The sequence below is a fragment of the Schistocerca americana genome, chromosome 11, assembly GCF_021461395.2.
Source record: "Schistocerca americana isolate TAMUIC-IGC-003095 chromosome 11, iqSchAmer2.1, whole genome shotgun sequence".
Lineage (NCBI taxonomy): Eukaryota > Metazoa > Arthropoda > Insecta > Orthoptera > Acrididae > Schistocerca > Schistocerca americana.
Window position 1 is genome coordinate 157,922,066 of NC_060129.1, and position 18,292 is coordinate 157,940,357.

Genomic DNA, 18,292 nt, shown 5'->3' on the forward strand with positions numbered 1-18,292 from the left:
GACGGTAGAATTTATAAAGAGAAGCAGAGATTGGAGTACATCCAGCAAATAATTGAAGACAAATGTTGGAAGTGCTACTCTGAAATGGAGAGATTAGCACAGCAGAGGAATTCATGGTGAGGTGCATCAAACTAGTCAGAAACCTGGTGGCTCAAAAAAAGTGCCTGTCGTTTAAGAATACAGTATACCACCATTGTAGGAGTTGAACACCAGAAAAGACATGTTCATTCACAAGAAAGTGCATGTTCCTACTTCAATTTTATCAGCCTGTCCCCTATAAACCAAAGGCTACTTCCTCCAGAATATAATTAATTCAGTTCCTAATTCGAATGTGTAAACATAGTGTCTATCCCCTCCACAAGAAAAACGTCTCCAGAGTCATCTGCTGCAGCTGTTACATTGTCATTAAGGTATATTAGAAAAAGAAATGGCTCTAGCATGTCAAGTTACTTAGTGACGTGTTCCACACATCATAGTCACGATAGATAAATAAATAAACGTTTTGATGTGAACTGTCTCATTTGAAGAAAAATAAGACACAGTTTTTAACCAAAATATACTATTCACATGACTACGTGCTATGCACTTGAAGAATTCCTCTATAGAATAAAAGGGATTGTTAAGGAGGCACATCTTGAATCTACATTGAAAAACTCTTCTATGATCTGAAATTTTTCTTCAGATGGTGTATATTTCAGTTTTTCTGTGCCAAGGTTGCATGAAGGGCAAAGCAAATGCTTCTAGTGTTATGAATATCTCTGTTACTTTCAAACTCGGATTCACTGATTGTAACAAATTTTAAAGTTCATAAATGAATTACGAGGCTTTGATTAATATTCTCGGATTATTAGAGGGATACTTGCTAGACGTATGTGTGAGGACCACTCACATAATTGTAATTAATTTCTTTGGGGAAATGAATACTTTTTGCCTCTGTGAGAAGTTAGGCAAGAATATTTTCCATTAAGACATCAATGAATGGAAATATGGAAATTATATCAACTTACTGACTTCTATATCCCCAGAGTTGAAAATTATTCTCTTTGCAACAGTAAACAAAGCTAAACATTTTAGCAAGTCTACTCAACGGGTTTTCCAGTTGAACTTTTCATCAGTATGGGCACTTAAGAACTTAAAACTTCTACACTGTTAACTATTTCTGTTCTGTATTTTCGGTTAATCAGTGGTAGGATGCTTTTGACAGCACAAAACTAGTTGGTGTGTGTGTGTGTGTGACTGCGTTTTCAAATTTTAAAGGTAGCCTATTAGTGGCTTAACTTTTACAAAAGCACAATTTACTATTTTTTTCTGCTGATGATTTTTTACTAGCATTCACAATAATGCATGTATCACCTGTGAAAATCACTAATTCTGTCTGCTGATGCCAGTAAAATAATAGAACATTAACATGAAGCAAGAACAGTAGTCAGCACATTTATCAGTCAGTTAATTAGAGCAGAAATTGCTGTGTTCATGAACATGGGTATGTACCGAGGAATAAAAATGTCCAATAGATTGCTTAAGAAGACAAAAGTGACTATAAACGAAAATATTTACAGATGCAGTTAATAACCACCTGTTAAGCAGTAAGTTCTATACAGTGAAGGATTACTTGATAACACAGAGGTTTCCTAACAATGTAACACAAGTAAATAATAATAACACACCACAGTTATGTCATAGCACATTTTCGATCTTCATTTTGTTTTTATGGAAAACTTCATCTCAAAGTTCTGTACTGGAAAGTACTGACATACCTCTGAGCCCAATATGTCACTCATTGTGGAGCGATGTTAGCTAAGTATTTTCCGGCAAGCCGATGGGAAGTTATGGTACATGAAATTAAAACCTAATATTCTTCGTCATACTGTTGATTGCACTTGATATTGTGTACGTAGAGTATGCAGGTCTGTTGCTAAGAGATGAACGGACAGCGCACCACCAGTCTGCTCTATTCACCAGCCAGATATTCTAACTTCAGTATTCTGTTTTCCCTAAATCACTTCAGGCAAATGTCCATATGGTTTCTGCTATGAGGCCCCGCCTCACTAACTGCCCCTTCTTGTCAAAATAGATGTGCAGATATCTAAATGTCTGTCCAAAAGAATCGTAAGAATTATGTTTGTTGTCTTCAAGCTGTAAAACAAGGACGTGTACCACATCCTTAAAACATTGATCCACACAGGCATAAAACTACCATTTCAGCTGTTACATGAACCAGGTTGAGCATGCTTTAGACCTGGTGAAAGTGTGAGTCTACCATCACGAGAAATCTCTGCATACTCATTCGATGGTCTCAGGAGTGCCTCCATGGAAAAGTGTGGTAGGCCTGGGCAGCGATGAATCGACCACTTTGCAGACAGCATGCCAAGAGTCACTAGCAATGTGTCCCACAGAAGCGTGTTAGGGCCCTTATTGTTCATGTTTGGTATTAACGACCTGGCAGCATAATGTATAATAACCTCAGGCTTTATGTCAGTACTTACTCACCTTATGTGTGCAGATTGGTAACAGTACCAGAGACCCGATTAGCCAGAACATTATGACCACCGACCTACCAGTGATATAGACCCACCTAGGCGATGGAACTGTCACCCTGTGAGGAATAAATGCCAGTCGACACATGCACGGTGCATCTCTAGTATCAGTGAGTATTCTGTGCATGTTTATAATGTGGAAGGCACGTGATATACCTGAGTGTGACCGAGGACAGAGTGTGATGGGCCGGAGGTCCAGCACGGAAACTGCACCACTTGTCAGGTGTTCTAGGACTGCAGTGGTGAGTGTGTTCAACATGTGGCGACACCCTGGTGAAAGCACGTCCACACGTCGTGGGGTTGGGTGGCCACCCATCATTACAGATGTTGTACGTCGAAAGCTGTGCAGACTGGTAAACCAGGACAGGCAGCGGACAGTGGGGGAACTAACATCCAACTTTAATGCTGGCCAGAGTTCAAGTGTGTCTAGACACACAGTGCACCAAACACTCCTAGTGACAGGCCTCCACAGCTGACAGCCTGTGTCTCTGCAAATGCTAACGACGTCAGCAACTGCGACTGAAATGGGCACACTATCATCGACTCCCGTACTTGGCGCATTGGTATGTTGTGGCATGATCTGATGAATCTCGATACCTTCTTCATCATTCAGCTGCAAGGGCCCCAATCCGTCGTCTTCCAGGGGAACAGTTCCGTGACACGTGTAATGTGGGGTGGAGACAGACTGATGGCGGCTGCATTATGCTCCAGGGAACACTCACGTGGACATCCGTGGGTCCAATGGAGCTCGTGTAAGGCACCATGATGGCCAAGAATAGTACACTGGTTTGCAGACCACATACACCCCTGCTTGACGATCATGTTTTCTGACAACTTTTTTTTTCGGCTAGATAATGCACCATGTGACGTGGCAAGGAGAGTGATGGAATGGTTCAAGGAACACAGTGACAAGCCCCAATTGGTTTGCTGGCCCTCCAACTCACCAGATCTGAACCTGATCGAACACATCTGGGATGTGCTTCAACGTGGCGTCGCAGCTCATGGCCCTCCTCCCCGGAATTTACGGGAATTAGGGGATTTGTGTGTGTAGATGTAGTTCCAGCTCCCTCCAGCGGCCTAGAAAGGACTCACTGCTTCCATACCATGATAAGGCTCCACTATTATCCATGCCAAACGTGAACGTACAGGCTATAAGGTAGGTTGTCATAATGTCCTGGCTGATAAATGAATTTCCAGTACTGAGACAATGGATGGCTTTGTCATTTGCCACCATAAAGTATGCCACTGTGATGGTTTTGCCTGTTTTTGGACATATCGTTAAGTCTTGTATTGCAGCACATTCACAGGAGTTGTTCTTGTTACACCTCCATTTTCTCAGATTGGTATTGCAGTGTGTGATGGTCGTTCTTAAGTGATGAAGCACCTGCCATGTCGGAAACAACAGATGATTCGCAGCAGCCAGTGGTTCTTCAGGCTTCATTAGCATCTGATCAGTACAGTTTTGCAATACATTTTTTATCCTATTTCAGGAGGCTCGTTTACAGAATTAGTCCTTCGCATTAAACTTCACTGGGATATCAGTAGCCTGTGCTGTATTTCGTAACCGTATAAATCGTGCCGGTGATAATCGGACTGCAACTTACCTTCTGTTTATGGGTCGAGCTATGTCGAAGGTTGGGTAAATTTGCCTAACTAGCATTGATTTTAGGAGCCAGACACTACGCGCTCTTTCTCATTGTCTGCTACGTCGGCATATGTGGCAACTGCAGAGTGGTACCAGGCATTTGTCGCATTCTCAGCTGCAGAGAAATATAGGACGAGAGCCGATGTTCTCAGAATTTGAGGATGAACTCCCCATTTCGTGCCGCTGAATTTTTGGATGATGTTATTATTCGCACACACATTTCCCTTAACGTCCAAAATGTCACATTGTTGTCAAGTCGGATACCCAAATATTTCAGCGGTTCATCTGGTTTAGTTCTTGACCCAGCCTCGCCACTTTAAATTGTGTATGTGCGTCTTTATTTCTAAAGTGAAAGACACACATCAGAGTTCTACTGGGATTTGATGTGCGGAAGTGTTCTCCATAGTATGTCTTTGAGAATTCACACCACAAACGATTTTCCTTGTGAACCCATGGGAATATCGTCGATATATATATATATATATATATATATATATATATATATATATATATATATGTGTGTGTGTGTGTGTGTGTGTGTGTGTGTGTGTGTAGGTAGATCGGCCAATATGGCCGAGCCGTTCTTGGCGCTACAGTTTGGAACCGGGCGACTACTACGGTCGCAGGTTCGAATCCTGCCTCGGGCATGGATGTGTGTGATGTCCTTAGGTTAGAGCCATTTGAGCCAATTTTGTGTGAGTGTCATTTTTTCGCCTTCTCCTGTGCCTATTTCCTGTTTGTAGCGTCACGTAAAAAGTCTATTTTGAAATAGACGTTCCGCTAATTTTGTCATTCAAAGTCCTTGTCATAAAATTTATCGAGCAGCCGTTGGTGACTGACAGTATCATAGCCAGCAGAGAGATCTGTAAAAGCGAGTCCCATTATCTGTTTCTGTTAGAGGCCGTCCTCTATATGTTGAATGAGACTGAGTATTTTACCGCAACCACCAAGCATAAATCCTACTGGTTCTGGTATGAATTTGGTCTCTAATGCTACAAAAAGTCTTTCAAAAAGTATTCTTTCAATGGCCCCATAGAGATGACACAAATGTGACAAAGGCGAGAAGTATGAGGATCTGTAGGATCTTTCCCTTGTTTCAGCTGGGCTACCACTCTGGCTTTCCTCTACAGTTTCGGAATGCGCATGCTACTTACTGATACAGCTATTCATTAACTTTACATTACATTGTAAGGCTGTACTACCAAAATGCTTTATTCGTACACTGCAGATATCATCCAGGCCAGCAGCCCTATGTTCCTTCATTTGTTGGTGTGGCGAGGACGTGTGTTTCATTATTCATATCTCGTTCGATTTTCAGTCTTTTTAATTTTATATTTTCCATTTAATTGAGGGTTGTAAGATAATCTGTAGGGAGATACTCTGGTTTGATCAGGTGGTGGTGTTGTAGGGTTGTGGCCCCTCGATGTCAGGATGTGGTTTCACCTTAGTTTCACCTCGTATTGAAGACACTCCCACAGTACTCCCGGAACATCCGTCGAGCCGTGCAGTTTCTGAAATGCTCGTGCCGAGCCTCTGGGCCATCACAATCCGCCCTTGGAGGAACTCAGGTAGACTGCGTGCCTTCCCATTCTACACACAGACAGCTCTCTCACTGATACCACATGAAGCGTGTGTGTGCGTGTGTGTGTGTGTGTGTGTGACTAGCACACGTTCCTTGCCAGGTAACGCTGCTACAGTCTGGACTGTTTCGTATCGATAGTAATTTGGTGGTCATAGTGCTTTGGTTGAACAGTGCGCTGACTGTGGCCAAACCCAAATGAAATAACTGCTTGTCTAAACATCTACTGTAGGCGTCTCCCTTATCTGTCTCTGTCATTTGTGCTGCACTCAATGGATCTGACAAAGTTTGGCTCAACAGTAAATCAATTGCACCAATTTTCTGGAAATGACTGGGGATGAAATGCAGATATGCTACGCAATGCCCCAGCATGAAAATGTAGTGACCATTATGCACAGTGAGGCCTTGAGAACCGTTAGTGGCACTGCCAGATCAAGTGCCACTCGATGGTTGCCTGTCCTATCCAACACTGCTCCTGCTCACCTGAGATCTAAAGCGACCGATGTGCAAATTCTGAAGCACCGTATGAACTCAGTTCTAAATACTGTATTCCATAAATCCACTGATTGCACACCTGAAGAAAGTCACACAGGCCACTTTGTGTTTATTTTCGTATTTATCTTCGATGTCACCGAGATGTAGAAAGAATGTGGGAATGAACTTCCACCCAAAAGGCGCATCTTATTCAGAATCCAACGGTGAAGCGTGCAGAGTCTGATCTTCGTTGTGGTGAATGCTCATGACTCATCTGCACCCGAATGTCGCAAGGCAGATATGGCCACCTCTTGATGAAGTGGTGGCTTTATAGTGAAAGTGGTGCATGTGGCTGTGCTGTGCAGGAACAGACACTTGTAGAGAACTGTCGACGCCATGTTTCGAAACTTAGCCTGAAAGACTTGTGTCAAGTGACACCGAGTGCTATGGTATGATTATGAAATTTGAACATTCACCAATCAACATAATGTATATGTTTGTATGTTCTATAAGGAGTACGTTAGTAATTATCTATCTGTACTAGAGTTTGTACTTGTCCTATCATAGTATTGGATGAATTTGTGTAAAAGTATTCTTCAACAAAGACCGCTCACTTTACCAAAACGTGTCAACAGACTCGCATACCATTCACAATTCACGCTGGAATAACTCAGTCTAATATCTTGATTCATACCTAATGGCCTGGATGTCAGTGTCGAAGGGCGACCTAAAAACTTGAGAAGTGGCTGCCTGAGTTTGGTTTCATTGCTCTGTTCACGAAAAGACAGTCTAGTATCAAAATGTCACTTGTTACATCAGGTGACCGCATTTTATTGTTTAAGGTTGGATAACATGGAATGGAACCTGGAGACACTGCAAACGGATCGGCTGAGGGGTGCGACCCTCACCAAGTTACTGCACGCTGTACAGCAGATCACAAGAGCCATAAACCACAGGAATCGCCTTGTCTTGGATTATAATTGGGAATTTCTTCATAATGACCACAATATCAGCAAAACTGGTGAGTATCTCCTTTGACAGTTTGTTATCTCTATATATTAAGGGCAATGTCCTGGGTGACTGACTCGTCACTATCCAGCCTTAACCACCAAGGATACAAATTCGAAATTTGGAGAGAGTAAAGAAACAGTCTTTCAGCACTTATAGCAAAATAAATCTTTATTAAAGAACTGTTAAAACAATTATTGAAGTTATATCTATGTTACTTGAATTTTTACTTAGAAATAAAAAGAAATACGGTTTTCAACGTTTTTGGTATAAGCAGTGAAATGTTTTATGAAATTATTTCATTATGAAAGCATTTTAAAGCTAAATTAATTAAAATTTGTATTTGGATACTCGATTAGAAACAAGAAATACGTGTTTCGGTGTTTTTGGAAATTCAGCTCCTAAGTGAATGAAATAGTGTGTGACTCATTCACTGACTCATCATTCATCAGCCCAAACTGCTAATGAGACGAACTTGAACTACTGGAATGGGCGCTGGTCTTACACTGTTAGCACCATTTAGTGAGGCATTGTTCGAAATTCCATCCCTAAGAGGGTGAAGTAGGGGCTGAAATGTTTTTTCAAGACATGTCACTCTTATGTTAATTGTGATGCTAGAGCTTGAAAACTGGTATTTGGTTTCTCAATCAGAAATAAAAAAAATACATGCTTCAGTATTTTTGAAAATTCAATTACTAAGGAGTTAAAATAGTGGGTGAAAGTTTATTTTGAAAATAAATCATTATTACAGTACTAATAAAGCATTTTTAAAGATGTATCTCTGAAAAATGGCATAGGACTTCTTCGTTAGTAATTAAAAAGTATGTGTTTTGGTGTTTTTGGTATTTTAGTCGCTAAGGGGGTGATACAGGCGATGAAAATTTTTATGAATGTATTTCATTAAGTAATCCTTTCTATAGGTAAACTGAAGAAAATTTGTATTTGCGTTCATGGTTGGAAATTTAAAAAATTATGTGTTTCGGTGTTTCTGGAAATTCAGCTGCTAAGGAGGTAAAATTGGGAATGAAAATGGTTCTCGAAATATTTGATTACGAAAGAATTTTTCAAACAAAATGTTGAAAGTTTGTATTTGGCTTCTTGGTTAGAGGTAAAGAAATTGATGTTTAAATGTTTTCTGGAAATGCAACCCCTAAGGGGCTGAAATAGGGGACGTTAGTTTTTACAAAAAATTTCTTTATATTAAAACATATTTAAAGTTAAATCTATGAAAATTGGTATTTGACTTGTAAAGAAATATGCGTTAGGGAATGAAAATTTTGATGAAAGTAAATGTCACCGAAATTACTCAAAAGGGTGGATTAATGAGGATCTCTGACTCCAGCTACCAGAATTGATTTCTGGTCGGAAGTGCATTCGGAAAAGACCATACTTCTACGGCCTTAATTAGCGTGAAAAGCTTAGAAGATGTAGCGATTTCTGAACGACGTAAAAATCCGATAAAGAAATAACCAGTGTGGACCATACACTCCACACAAGAGAAGCAGTGGGTGCTAAGATAGTTGTTAAATGAAACGGAATGTGCCCTTTAAGTTATGTTAGGACGTAAATCTCGTCTAAGATAAAAAACACATAGATTATGGGGCTGTGTTTACCGCACACTCCTCAAAGTGACACGAATGGTACACTACCCCTTGCCTACATGTCGGTGCTTATATACCCGCGTCAGAGTCATGCTACATTGCAGATATGCTGTAGCAAGGTCTTTCAGATGGAAACTTTTTGCAAATAGAAAAATGTTTTAAAAGCTCTGATGTCAGATGTCGCTTTCAGGTTAATAACACCCTAAAACTACGAATAAAACATAAACTGAAAGGGAACTATGATAAATTTGATGGCTCTGGAGTATAAAGGATTGACTGCAGTAATTGTGACAAATATTATATCGGTCAAACAGGCCGCTCTTTTAAATTAAGGTTTAAAGGACACTCACAGAAACAAAACGGCTTTGGGACAGCGTTTATCTGATACAGGTCACTCCATAGGGAGCATTGGGAGTTGTACGCGTGTTCTTCACCGAGGGGGAAAAAGCCGTGATCTTAATTTGTTAGAGAACCAGCTCAACTGCCTCACTGGCAAAATGACTTTGTGCCCAATGCCTACTTTGCTTTATTTGACAATGTTTTACTCTAATCACTTCACGCCTCTGTTATATATAGTGTGTTGACAAGTTCACCTAGCATTGAGTGCATCACATATTTACTTCGTTTTCATACGTTTTACGCATGACTCTAGTATGTTCTTGTTCCCTCTCTATTCATTTCATAGACTACATTAATCAGATGATGTAGATCATCCACTGTTACGGAATTTTATCATTCTTTTCTTGCAACGGCTGGGTACGAGGTGCCCTCTGCCGGTCACGTCCCTCCAGCCACTTCCCGCCTGTGCGGAGTTCTGTGGTTAGCGCTAACAGAGGGGGCTGATTATGTGCTGCGCTATGTTTTCTTTCATTTGTGGCTCCTTTAGTGATTTGTTTTACGATCGTTTAATATTACCCGGTACACTATCAACGGTGTTTAATATTTATGTCATTATCTACAGCACATGTCAACCACTGTTTTTTAAGTCTTCCCCCCTTTTAGCAATATTAACTTTGTCGTGTTCTTCTTTTTATTTCTTTTTATTAATGTAATGCCTGTTATACGTTATAAGCTTATTACAGACTTCAACTATTGTACCAGCCCTTTATTTTCGCTATTTCAATTAATTATTGAAAAGTAGTGTATGCCGACATTAGCGACATCTGGTGAACTTACAACACAAACATCTTGTGGCTACTGTACGGCAACTTGTTTATACAGTAGTACTACTGACAAAATGACTCGTGTATGTGATGTTATTTATACGTTAATGACGATGCTGGTGCTGATTCCGCATTTAACATTTGACGATGCCTCCATGGCTGCAGTACATTATGACTTTGTTTTTATGAAACAGGTACGCCTCTTCATATTCAAAGTGCACAAATGTAAATTTTGTCAGCACTACTTTTCATTATGGTCTGTATTGTTCTTAAGCTGTATATAGTTTGCGAGTGAATTTAAGTTTTTCCCATTTTTGCTGCAGATCTAATGATGGTCATTAAAGACCGAGACCGATAATCTGTTATCAAAAGGTTTGTGACCATAGACGTAAATTAAAGGAAACTGTTTGATCGCCCCTTATATAAATCAGACATTATTTCTTCCTGTACTTGCCCGTTATTTGTCTGCAGCACCTCTTGCAACACTGCAATTATCTGCGTTTTCCTGACACATTTCCGAGAACCTCTTTTTCTCCTCAATATACACGACGTTTTATACTCTTTTTATTCAATATTACTCCATACACCATCATTATGCTGATCCCTTTCAACATACAGGGACGTCTCCTTCATTAAGTCTTGAGTTCTTTTACGTAATACCTAATAACTACACTTAGTTGAATCTTCAGGCTTTTACTAGCTCTAGCTTCATATTCCATGCAACGTACATAGATATGAGATAATATGGCTCTCTGTCCCCATACACATCACACTCTCTACTATCTACATCAGATATAAATGTATATATATTTGTTTACGTTGTTCTCAGATGCAAACTGTAGTTTCAGATTTCTGACTTGATTCAAAGTGGTCAGTATGAGGTAATTGTTTCAGCTGCGCCATTCTAGTCAAGATAGTCAAAAATAAAGACAAATAACACTTAATTAATAAGAACGAAAGATAAATGGAAGTATGATACTTGCATTTGGAAATAAAGTTCCATCCAGTTCAGGCCTCTTAGTTCGCCAAACAGTGTAACTACGATGCAGAAGTACCTTCCCAACAGACTCTTAGATACTGTTATCTATAATTTTTCCCAGGGCTATAATGTTCCTGAGTCTCAATTCCTTCCAGATTTTCAGATATTCGAGAGACATTCACGTGAGGTTTCGTACAATTCTGAATGGTTGCTTATATACCTGCATATCCATTTTAGTTTGTGCCATTCTGCTTTATTCATTACTCTTTACTAATACCAGTTATCCTACTTTGAAATTAGATGGGGTTACAGATTTTACACCATATCACCATTTCGCATCTAACATTCTTTCCCCTGTTTACTCTTTCTTGTGCTTGATTATTGCCTAATGAGATATCGAATAAAACAAGAAAGTCAGTCAGCTCTGGTTTATGGTTACATATTAATTTGTATGATGCAAATACTGTTGCATCAGGCTTGTGGTTGTTAATGATGGCTTCTAATTCCTTAATATTATTACCCCATGTTGAATGTTTCCTCTACATCTTCTGCAAAGTCCCCTATAACCTTATCACTCATATTTATCTAAGGGAAAATCCTAAGATAATTATGTATCGTATCCTGACAACATTTCTTCACTTTTTTAGCATCAAACCGTTTACCGCCGACCGGAGTGGCCGAGCGTTTCTAGGCAGGTTCGAATCCTGCCTCGGGCATGTATGTGTGTGATGTCCTTAGGTTAGTTAGGTTTCAGCAGTTCTAAGTTCTAGGGGACTGATGGCCGCAACAGTTAAGCCCCATAGTGCTCAGAGCCATTTGAACCATTTTTTGGAAACCGTTTACCATTACTCACCACGACATTCTGAGGCCTACCTAACTCAACAAAATTGTTGTTACCCAGCTTTTCTGTAGGTGTTGTGGTATTAGCCCTTCTGTCTGGAAATAGCTTAATGTATTTACTGAATCCACTGAAGTAGACCAAAGCACACTCCTCTAGAACTAGGCGTAGGTCGAAAATGATAAACTGCTAATAATTCCACTGTGTTCAAGGGATTGCATATTCCCTTGCACAATGCTATTTACTAATCTTCTATTTAACTCAAAACGCATATTTTCTAAAGTTACTCTCTCATTGAAGTTTGTAATGGATTTCTTAGTCCCTTAATGCTCTTACTCTAAATACACTTAGTCTATTAAAATGGCAGATTTTTGGAGGGGAAGCATAGTATCCGTTCTGGCAAATCCATGTTCGTCCTCTTGCACCAAATTCCTTGATGGATATTGTAATATTGTGCTACTATGGGATAATTAGGGTCTCCCAAATGATGTTTTACTGATCTCCGAAGATCACCCTATTCTGTTCTCTTTCAGAGTACCGACATATTTTCTTCAAAGCAATTTCCGCTTTGATTTCATTTATAGCAAAAGTGGGTACCAAATCGTTTTTAGTTAATGTAAGTTCAGACGCCTTATATAGTTCAGCATTCTAGGCAACCTGTTGGCCGCCAAAGTACACTTTCTTCATATGTTTTTAATTTCATGATCGAACTGTTGCAGGAACATTGCTCACCTGGCATGTTTTAGCTGACAAGTTTGCAAAAATGTTAATGCTTTAAAATCATTGCATATTATTACTTGGTGATTCAACAAAGAATGCTCAGATTTCTTCATTCCAAATACGATGGACAGTGCGTCTAGCTCTGATACTCCTTTATTATGCTCCACTGATTGCAGTGATTAAGTGGTAAAAGCTATCATCTTACACACTTCAATACCCCTTCTTTTTATTTTATACACTCTTTTACCATATGCACCAGAGTTCAATAAAATAAAAGAAGTCTTCTCAAAATGTGAGTGATTCAGCAGCGGGTTATTTACGAAATGATTTTTTAGCTCATAAAATATGGGCTGATATTCTTTAATCTGAACCCAGGGGCTATCCTCTTTTAACATCTGATGTGTGTAAGAAGCGTAGAATGACTCCTTCTACAAAACGCCGATAAGACATAAACAAGTTAAACATGGCTTTACGTTGTTGCTTTTTCTTTGACGTTTCAAACAGCTCAGTCACGGAGAACCGGGATGGTTTTGCTAAAATACGTTCTCCGTTAAACACATGGAGCAAGAAATAAAATTGGTTCTTAGTGCATGCCATACTTTCTTAATTCAGTTTTGTGCCACCTTGTCCTACTTCATGTCATACATTGTCCAGAAAACTAAAATACTCTTCCCAAGTAGGACATGCAACTTCATGTTGTCTACGTAAAATGTCACTTGCCCTAATGCTTCCTGCCTCTGTAACAGCGCCATAGATCTTAAAATATTACAGACAGAGGGAAATACCCTATACCCATGAGAAAATCCATTATATATACGGGACACATAATTTCTTCAGTCTTTTGCCAATGGAAAATTCCAGTAATCACAAATTATATCCAACCATTCATGTGAAACAAGTAGCTCCTCAGAATTATTGCAATAACTTCGTATATTTTGTGCTTTATCCCTTATTAAATTTTGTTTAAACTATGAGAATCCAGTACCAGCCTTACAATTCTATCGCAATTCAGTGCTACCACCAGTGAATTTTTAAAAATATGTATTGCCTGTTCCAATATTCCCCAATCTAACGTTCGTTGAATCATTTTTTAAGAGGTTCTTGGCAACTGGTCATCGTTAGATATGGTTTCTTGAAAAATATTTCCAACTTCTTACATTTAAATTGCATTATTAATATGTTTCCATACATGTGACAACACATTGTTATGCTTGACTAACACTTGCCTAAGCTCTTCTCTCTGTTTACATGAAACTGGATGTTCACACTGAATTTTATGTTCAGTACACAATGGATCCTGATATTTGTAATTCTATTATAGGGTGGCTCAACTTATTATGAACTACACTGAAGCGCCAAAGAAACTGGTATAGGCTCACGTATTCAAATGCAGATATATCTAAACAATCAGAATACGGCGCTCCGGTCGGCAACGCCTTCATAAGACAACAAATCTCTGGCGCAGTTGTTAAATGGGCCTTCGGAGACAATGACTGCATGACACAAAGCTTTACGGCTCGCCTGGTCCCGTCAACACCGACATTGGACTGTTGATGACTGGAAACATGATGCCTGGTCGGAAGAGTCCTGTTTCAAATTGTATCGAGTGGATGGATGTGTTCGGATATTGTAATGTTGTTGACTGGAAAGATGTTACCTGCTCGCAAGAATCTGGTTTCAAATTGAATCGAGCGAATGGACTTGTACCTCATGAATCCATGGACCCTGCATGTCAACAGGGGACTGTTCAAGCTGGTGGAGTCTCTGTAATGGTGTGGGGCGTGTGCAGTTGGAGTGATATGACCACTAATACACCTGGACACAACTCTGACAGGTGACACGTACTTAAGTATCCTGTTTGATCACGTGCATCCACCAGGACAATGCAACATCCCACACATCCAGAATTGCTACAGAGTGGCTCCAGGAATGCTCTTCTGAGTTTAAACACTTCCGCTGACCACCAGACTACCCAGTCATGAACATTGTCTGTTCAGAAGAGATCTCCACCACCTCGTACTCTTACGGATTTATGGACAGCCCTGCAGGATTCATGGTGTCACTTCCCTCCAGCACTACTTCAGACATTAGTCGAGTCTGTACCACGACGTGTTGTGGCACTTCTGCGTGCTCGCGGGGGCGTTACATGACATTTGGCAGGTGTACCAGCTTTTCTTGGTTCTTCAAGGTATCTTCAAAAGCATGCCCTTCAGGTAAAAATGGGAACCTTCATGGATGGAGGATGGATAGCTACCGCACCATACAACTCCCTTAATTGTACTGCGACTCGTTTATGAGTTTCAGGGACACACATATTATGCACTTACTTCTCCAATACATATTGATTATAAACCACCTGCATGAGTTTTGTACTCGATAAATCATATAAATCATATATAATATCATCAACGGTTTTACTTAGAAATATTGAATCATCTTTGGTGATGTGTCATCTCTCTCACCGTCCATGGTCGTGTTGGGAGTAAACAGGAAAGACGGTCTGCTTGTGTATTGTAACTTACATCAAGTACATGTCTAATTAATTACATCTTCTAGTAATTCAGACTGTCTGTCTGTGAGTTTGTCTGATTAGCATGGTATTTCAGTTAAGATGTATATTCTGCGTTATGAGCCTGGTCAAGTTAGACCAAGTTAGGCCAAGTTGAAATTATTTTAGCATGATTATGGCAATGGAATTCTTACTTTAGGCTTCAAAATCTTGTTTTGGAACCAGTTTCGCCGGATATGTGTGTGTGTGTGTGTGTGTGTGTGTGTGTGTGCGTGTGTGTGTGTCTGTGTGTGTCTGTGTGTATGTGAGTGTGTGTGTGTGTGTGTGTGTGTGTGTGTGTGTGTGTGTGTGTGAGAGAGAGAGAGAGAGAGAGAGAGAAAGAGAGAGAGAGAGACTGAGAGACAGAGGGAGGGAGAGGGAGAGAGAGAAAGAGAGATAGTTCGAGCGTTTGTGTACAAAAATGTCTTACGTAACAAACTTTGACTTCAATGTGAAAGTTATGGAAATAATGCAGCTTGACTCCATTTTTGCGCGAGATTTACACAATAAAGTTATTAAATACAGATAAATGTGTGTGTGTGTGAACGAAATATTACTGTCAAGCAAATGATGCCCGTATCTCACATTGGTTCCCATTCAAGTTAATGTTACGTAATTCTTTACTGCATATCTTTGAACTTAGCAACATCATTATGCTTGATTTTAATACCACGGTGTGGCTGTTTGGAGAGGCTGATGAGACGGTGGTGGGAGGGGAGAAGGGGGGAGGGGAGGGCGTGGGTTGTAACTTGATAGACAAGGGGGCGTGGCTGCCGCTATCTTAGATTATGACGTGGGTCACATGATGTAAAGAAAGTGGTCCAGAACATATGTATAATGTAATGAAAGAGGCCCAGCATCCCCATACACTGTGCGACTTACACTTTTGTTGTTGTTGTTGTGGTCTTCAGTCCTGAGACTGGTTTGATGCAGCTCTCCATGCTACACTACCCTGTGCAAGGTTTTTCATCTCCCAGTACCTACTGCAACCTACATCCTTCTGAATCTGCTTAGTGTATTCATCTCTTGGTCTCCCTCTACGATCTTTACCCTCCACGCTGCCCTCCAATACTAAATTGGTGATCCCTTGATGCCTCAGAACATGTCCTACCAACCGATCCCTTCTTCTGGTCAAGTTGTGCCACAAACTTCTCTTCTCCCCAATCCTATTCAATACTTCCTCATTAGTTACGTGATCTACCCATCTAATCTTCAGCATTCTTCTGTAGCACCACATTTCGAAAGCTTCTATTCTCTTCCTGTCCAAACTGGTTATCGTCCATGTTTCACTTCCATACATGGCTACACTCCATACGAATACTTTCAGAAATGACTTCCTGACACTTAAATCAATACTGGATGTTAACAAATTTCTCTTCTTCAGAAACGCTTTCCTTGCCATTGCCAGCCTACATTTTATATCCTCTCTACTTCGACCATCATCAGTTATTTTGCTCCCCAAATAGCAAAACTCCTTTACTACTTTAAGTGCCTCATTTCCTAATCTAATTCCCTCAGCATCACCCGACGTAATTAGACTACATTCCATTATCCTTGTTTTGCTTTTGTTGATGTTCATCTTATATCCTCCTTTCAAGACACTGTCCATTCCATTCAACTGCTCTTCCAAGTCCTTTGCTGTCTCTGACAGAATTACAATGTCATCGGCGAACCTCAAAGTTTTTATTTCTTCTCCATGAATTTTAATACCTACTCCGAATTTTTCTTTTGTTTCCTTTACTGCTTGCTCAATATACAGATTGAACAACATCGGGGAGAGGCTACAACCCTGTCTTACTCCCTTCCCAACCACTGCTTCCCTTTCATGTCCCTCGACTCTTATAACTGCCATCTGGTTTCTGTACAAATTGTAAATAGCCTTTCGCTCCCTGTATTTTACCCCTGCCACCTTTAGAATTTGAAAGAGTGTATTCCAGTCAACATTGTCAAAAGCTTTCTCTAAGTCTACAAATGCTAGAAACGTAGGTTTGCCTTTCCTTAATCTTTCTTCTAAGATAAGTCGTAAGGTCAGTATTGACTCACGTGTTCCAATGTTTCTACAGAATCCAAACTGATCTTCCCCGAGGTTGGCCTCTACCAGTTTTTCCATTCGTCTGTAAAGAATTCGTGTTAGTATTTTGCAGCTGTGACTTATTAAGCTGATAGTTCGGTAATTTTCACATCTGTCAACACCTGCTTTCTTTGGGATTGGAATTATTATATTCTTCTTGAAGTCTGAGGGTATTTCGCCTGTTTCATACATCTTGCTCACCAGATGGTAGAGTTTTGTCAGGACTGGCTCTCCCACGGCCTTCAGTAGTTCCAATGGAATATTGTCTACTCCGGGGGCCTTGTTTCGACTCAGGTCTTTCAGTGCTCTGTCAAACTCTTCACGCAGTATCATATCTCCCATTTCATCTTCATCTACATCCTCTTCCATTTCCATAATATTGTCTTCAAGTACATTGCCCTTGTATAGGCCCTCTATATACTCCTTCCACCTTTCTGCTTTCCCTTCTTTGCTTAGAACTGGGTTTCCATCTGAGCTCTTGATATTTATACAAGTCGTTCTCTTATCTCCAAAGGTCTCTTTAATTTTCCTGTAGGCGGTATCTATCTTACCCCTAGTGAGATAGGCCTCTACATCCTTACATTTGTCCTCTAGCCATCCCTGCTTAGCCATTTTGCACTTCCTGTCGATCTCATTTTTGAGACGTTTGTATTCCTTTTTGCCTGTTTCACTTACTGCATTTTTATATTTCCTCCTTTCATCAATTAAATTCAATATTTTGTACCAAATCGAATTTACTGCAAACTAATAGAACGGCCTGGCACCAACATGGAGAGAAGCGATTAACTGATCAGTGATAGAAGGAGTTACAGTGAACGTTTCGCAGCTATGTGGACATACAGTGTCGAAAATGGAAAATGTTACCGTAAAACACCAGTAAGATTTTTGCTTAACTTTGCGCAAATGTTTATCATTAATAGGTATTAAGGTGTTAAACATTCGGTTTATTCGAGACTAGTGTCCATCATCATAAACGCTCTCCAAATGTCCTCTTGAAGAACTTATTGCCATGCTTAAAATATATGATATGGCATTTCATACGTATGTTTTGGCTGGAAGTTGGTATGAATTAATGTCATCCTATCGCATCATAGTTTTCAACTGCTGGGAAAATTAATTTTTCTTTATT

At 40.0% G+C, this 18,292-nt stretch overlaps 1 protein-coding gene across 1 annotated transcript in view; it reads left to right on the forward strand.

Moving 5' to 3' along the window:
• LOC124553427 overlaps nucleotides 1-18,292 on the forward strand; it is a 101,498-nt gene that overhangs the window by 37,394 nt on the left and 45,812 nt on the right. The window contains exon 4 of the mRNA XM_047127289.1: nucleotides 7,078-7,256. Coding sequence (XP_046983245.1) covers nucleotides 7,078-7,256 — 179 coding nt within the window. The remainder of the gene's footprint in view (nucleotides 1-7,077; nucleotides 7,257-18,292) is intronic.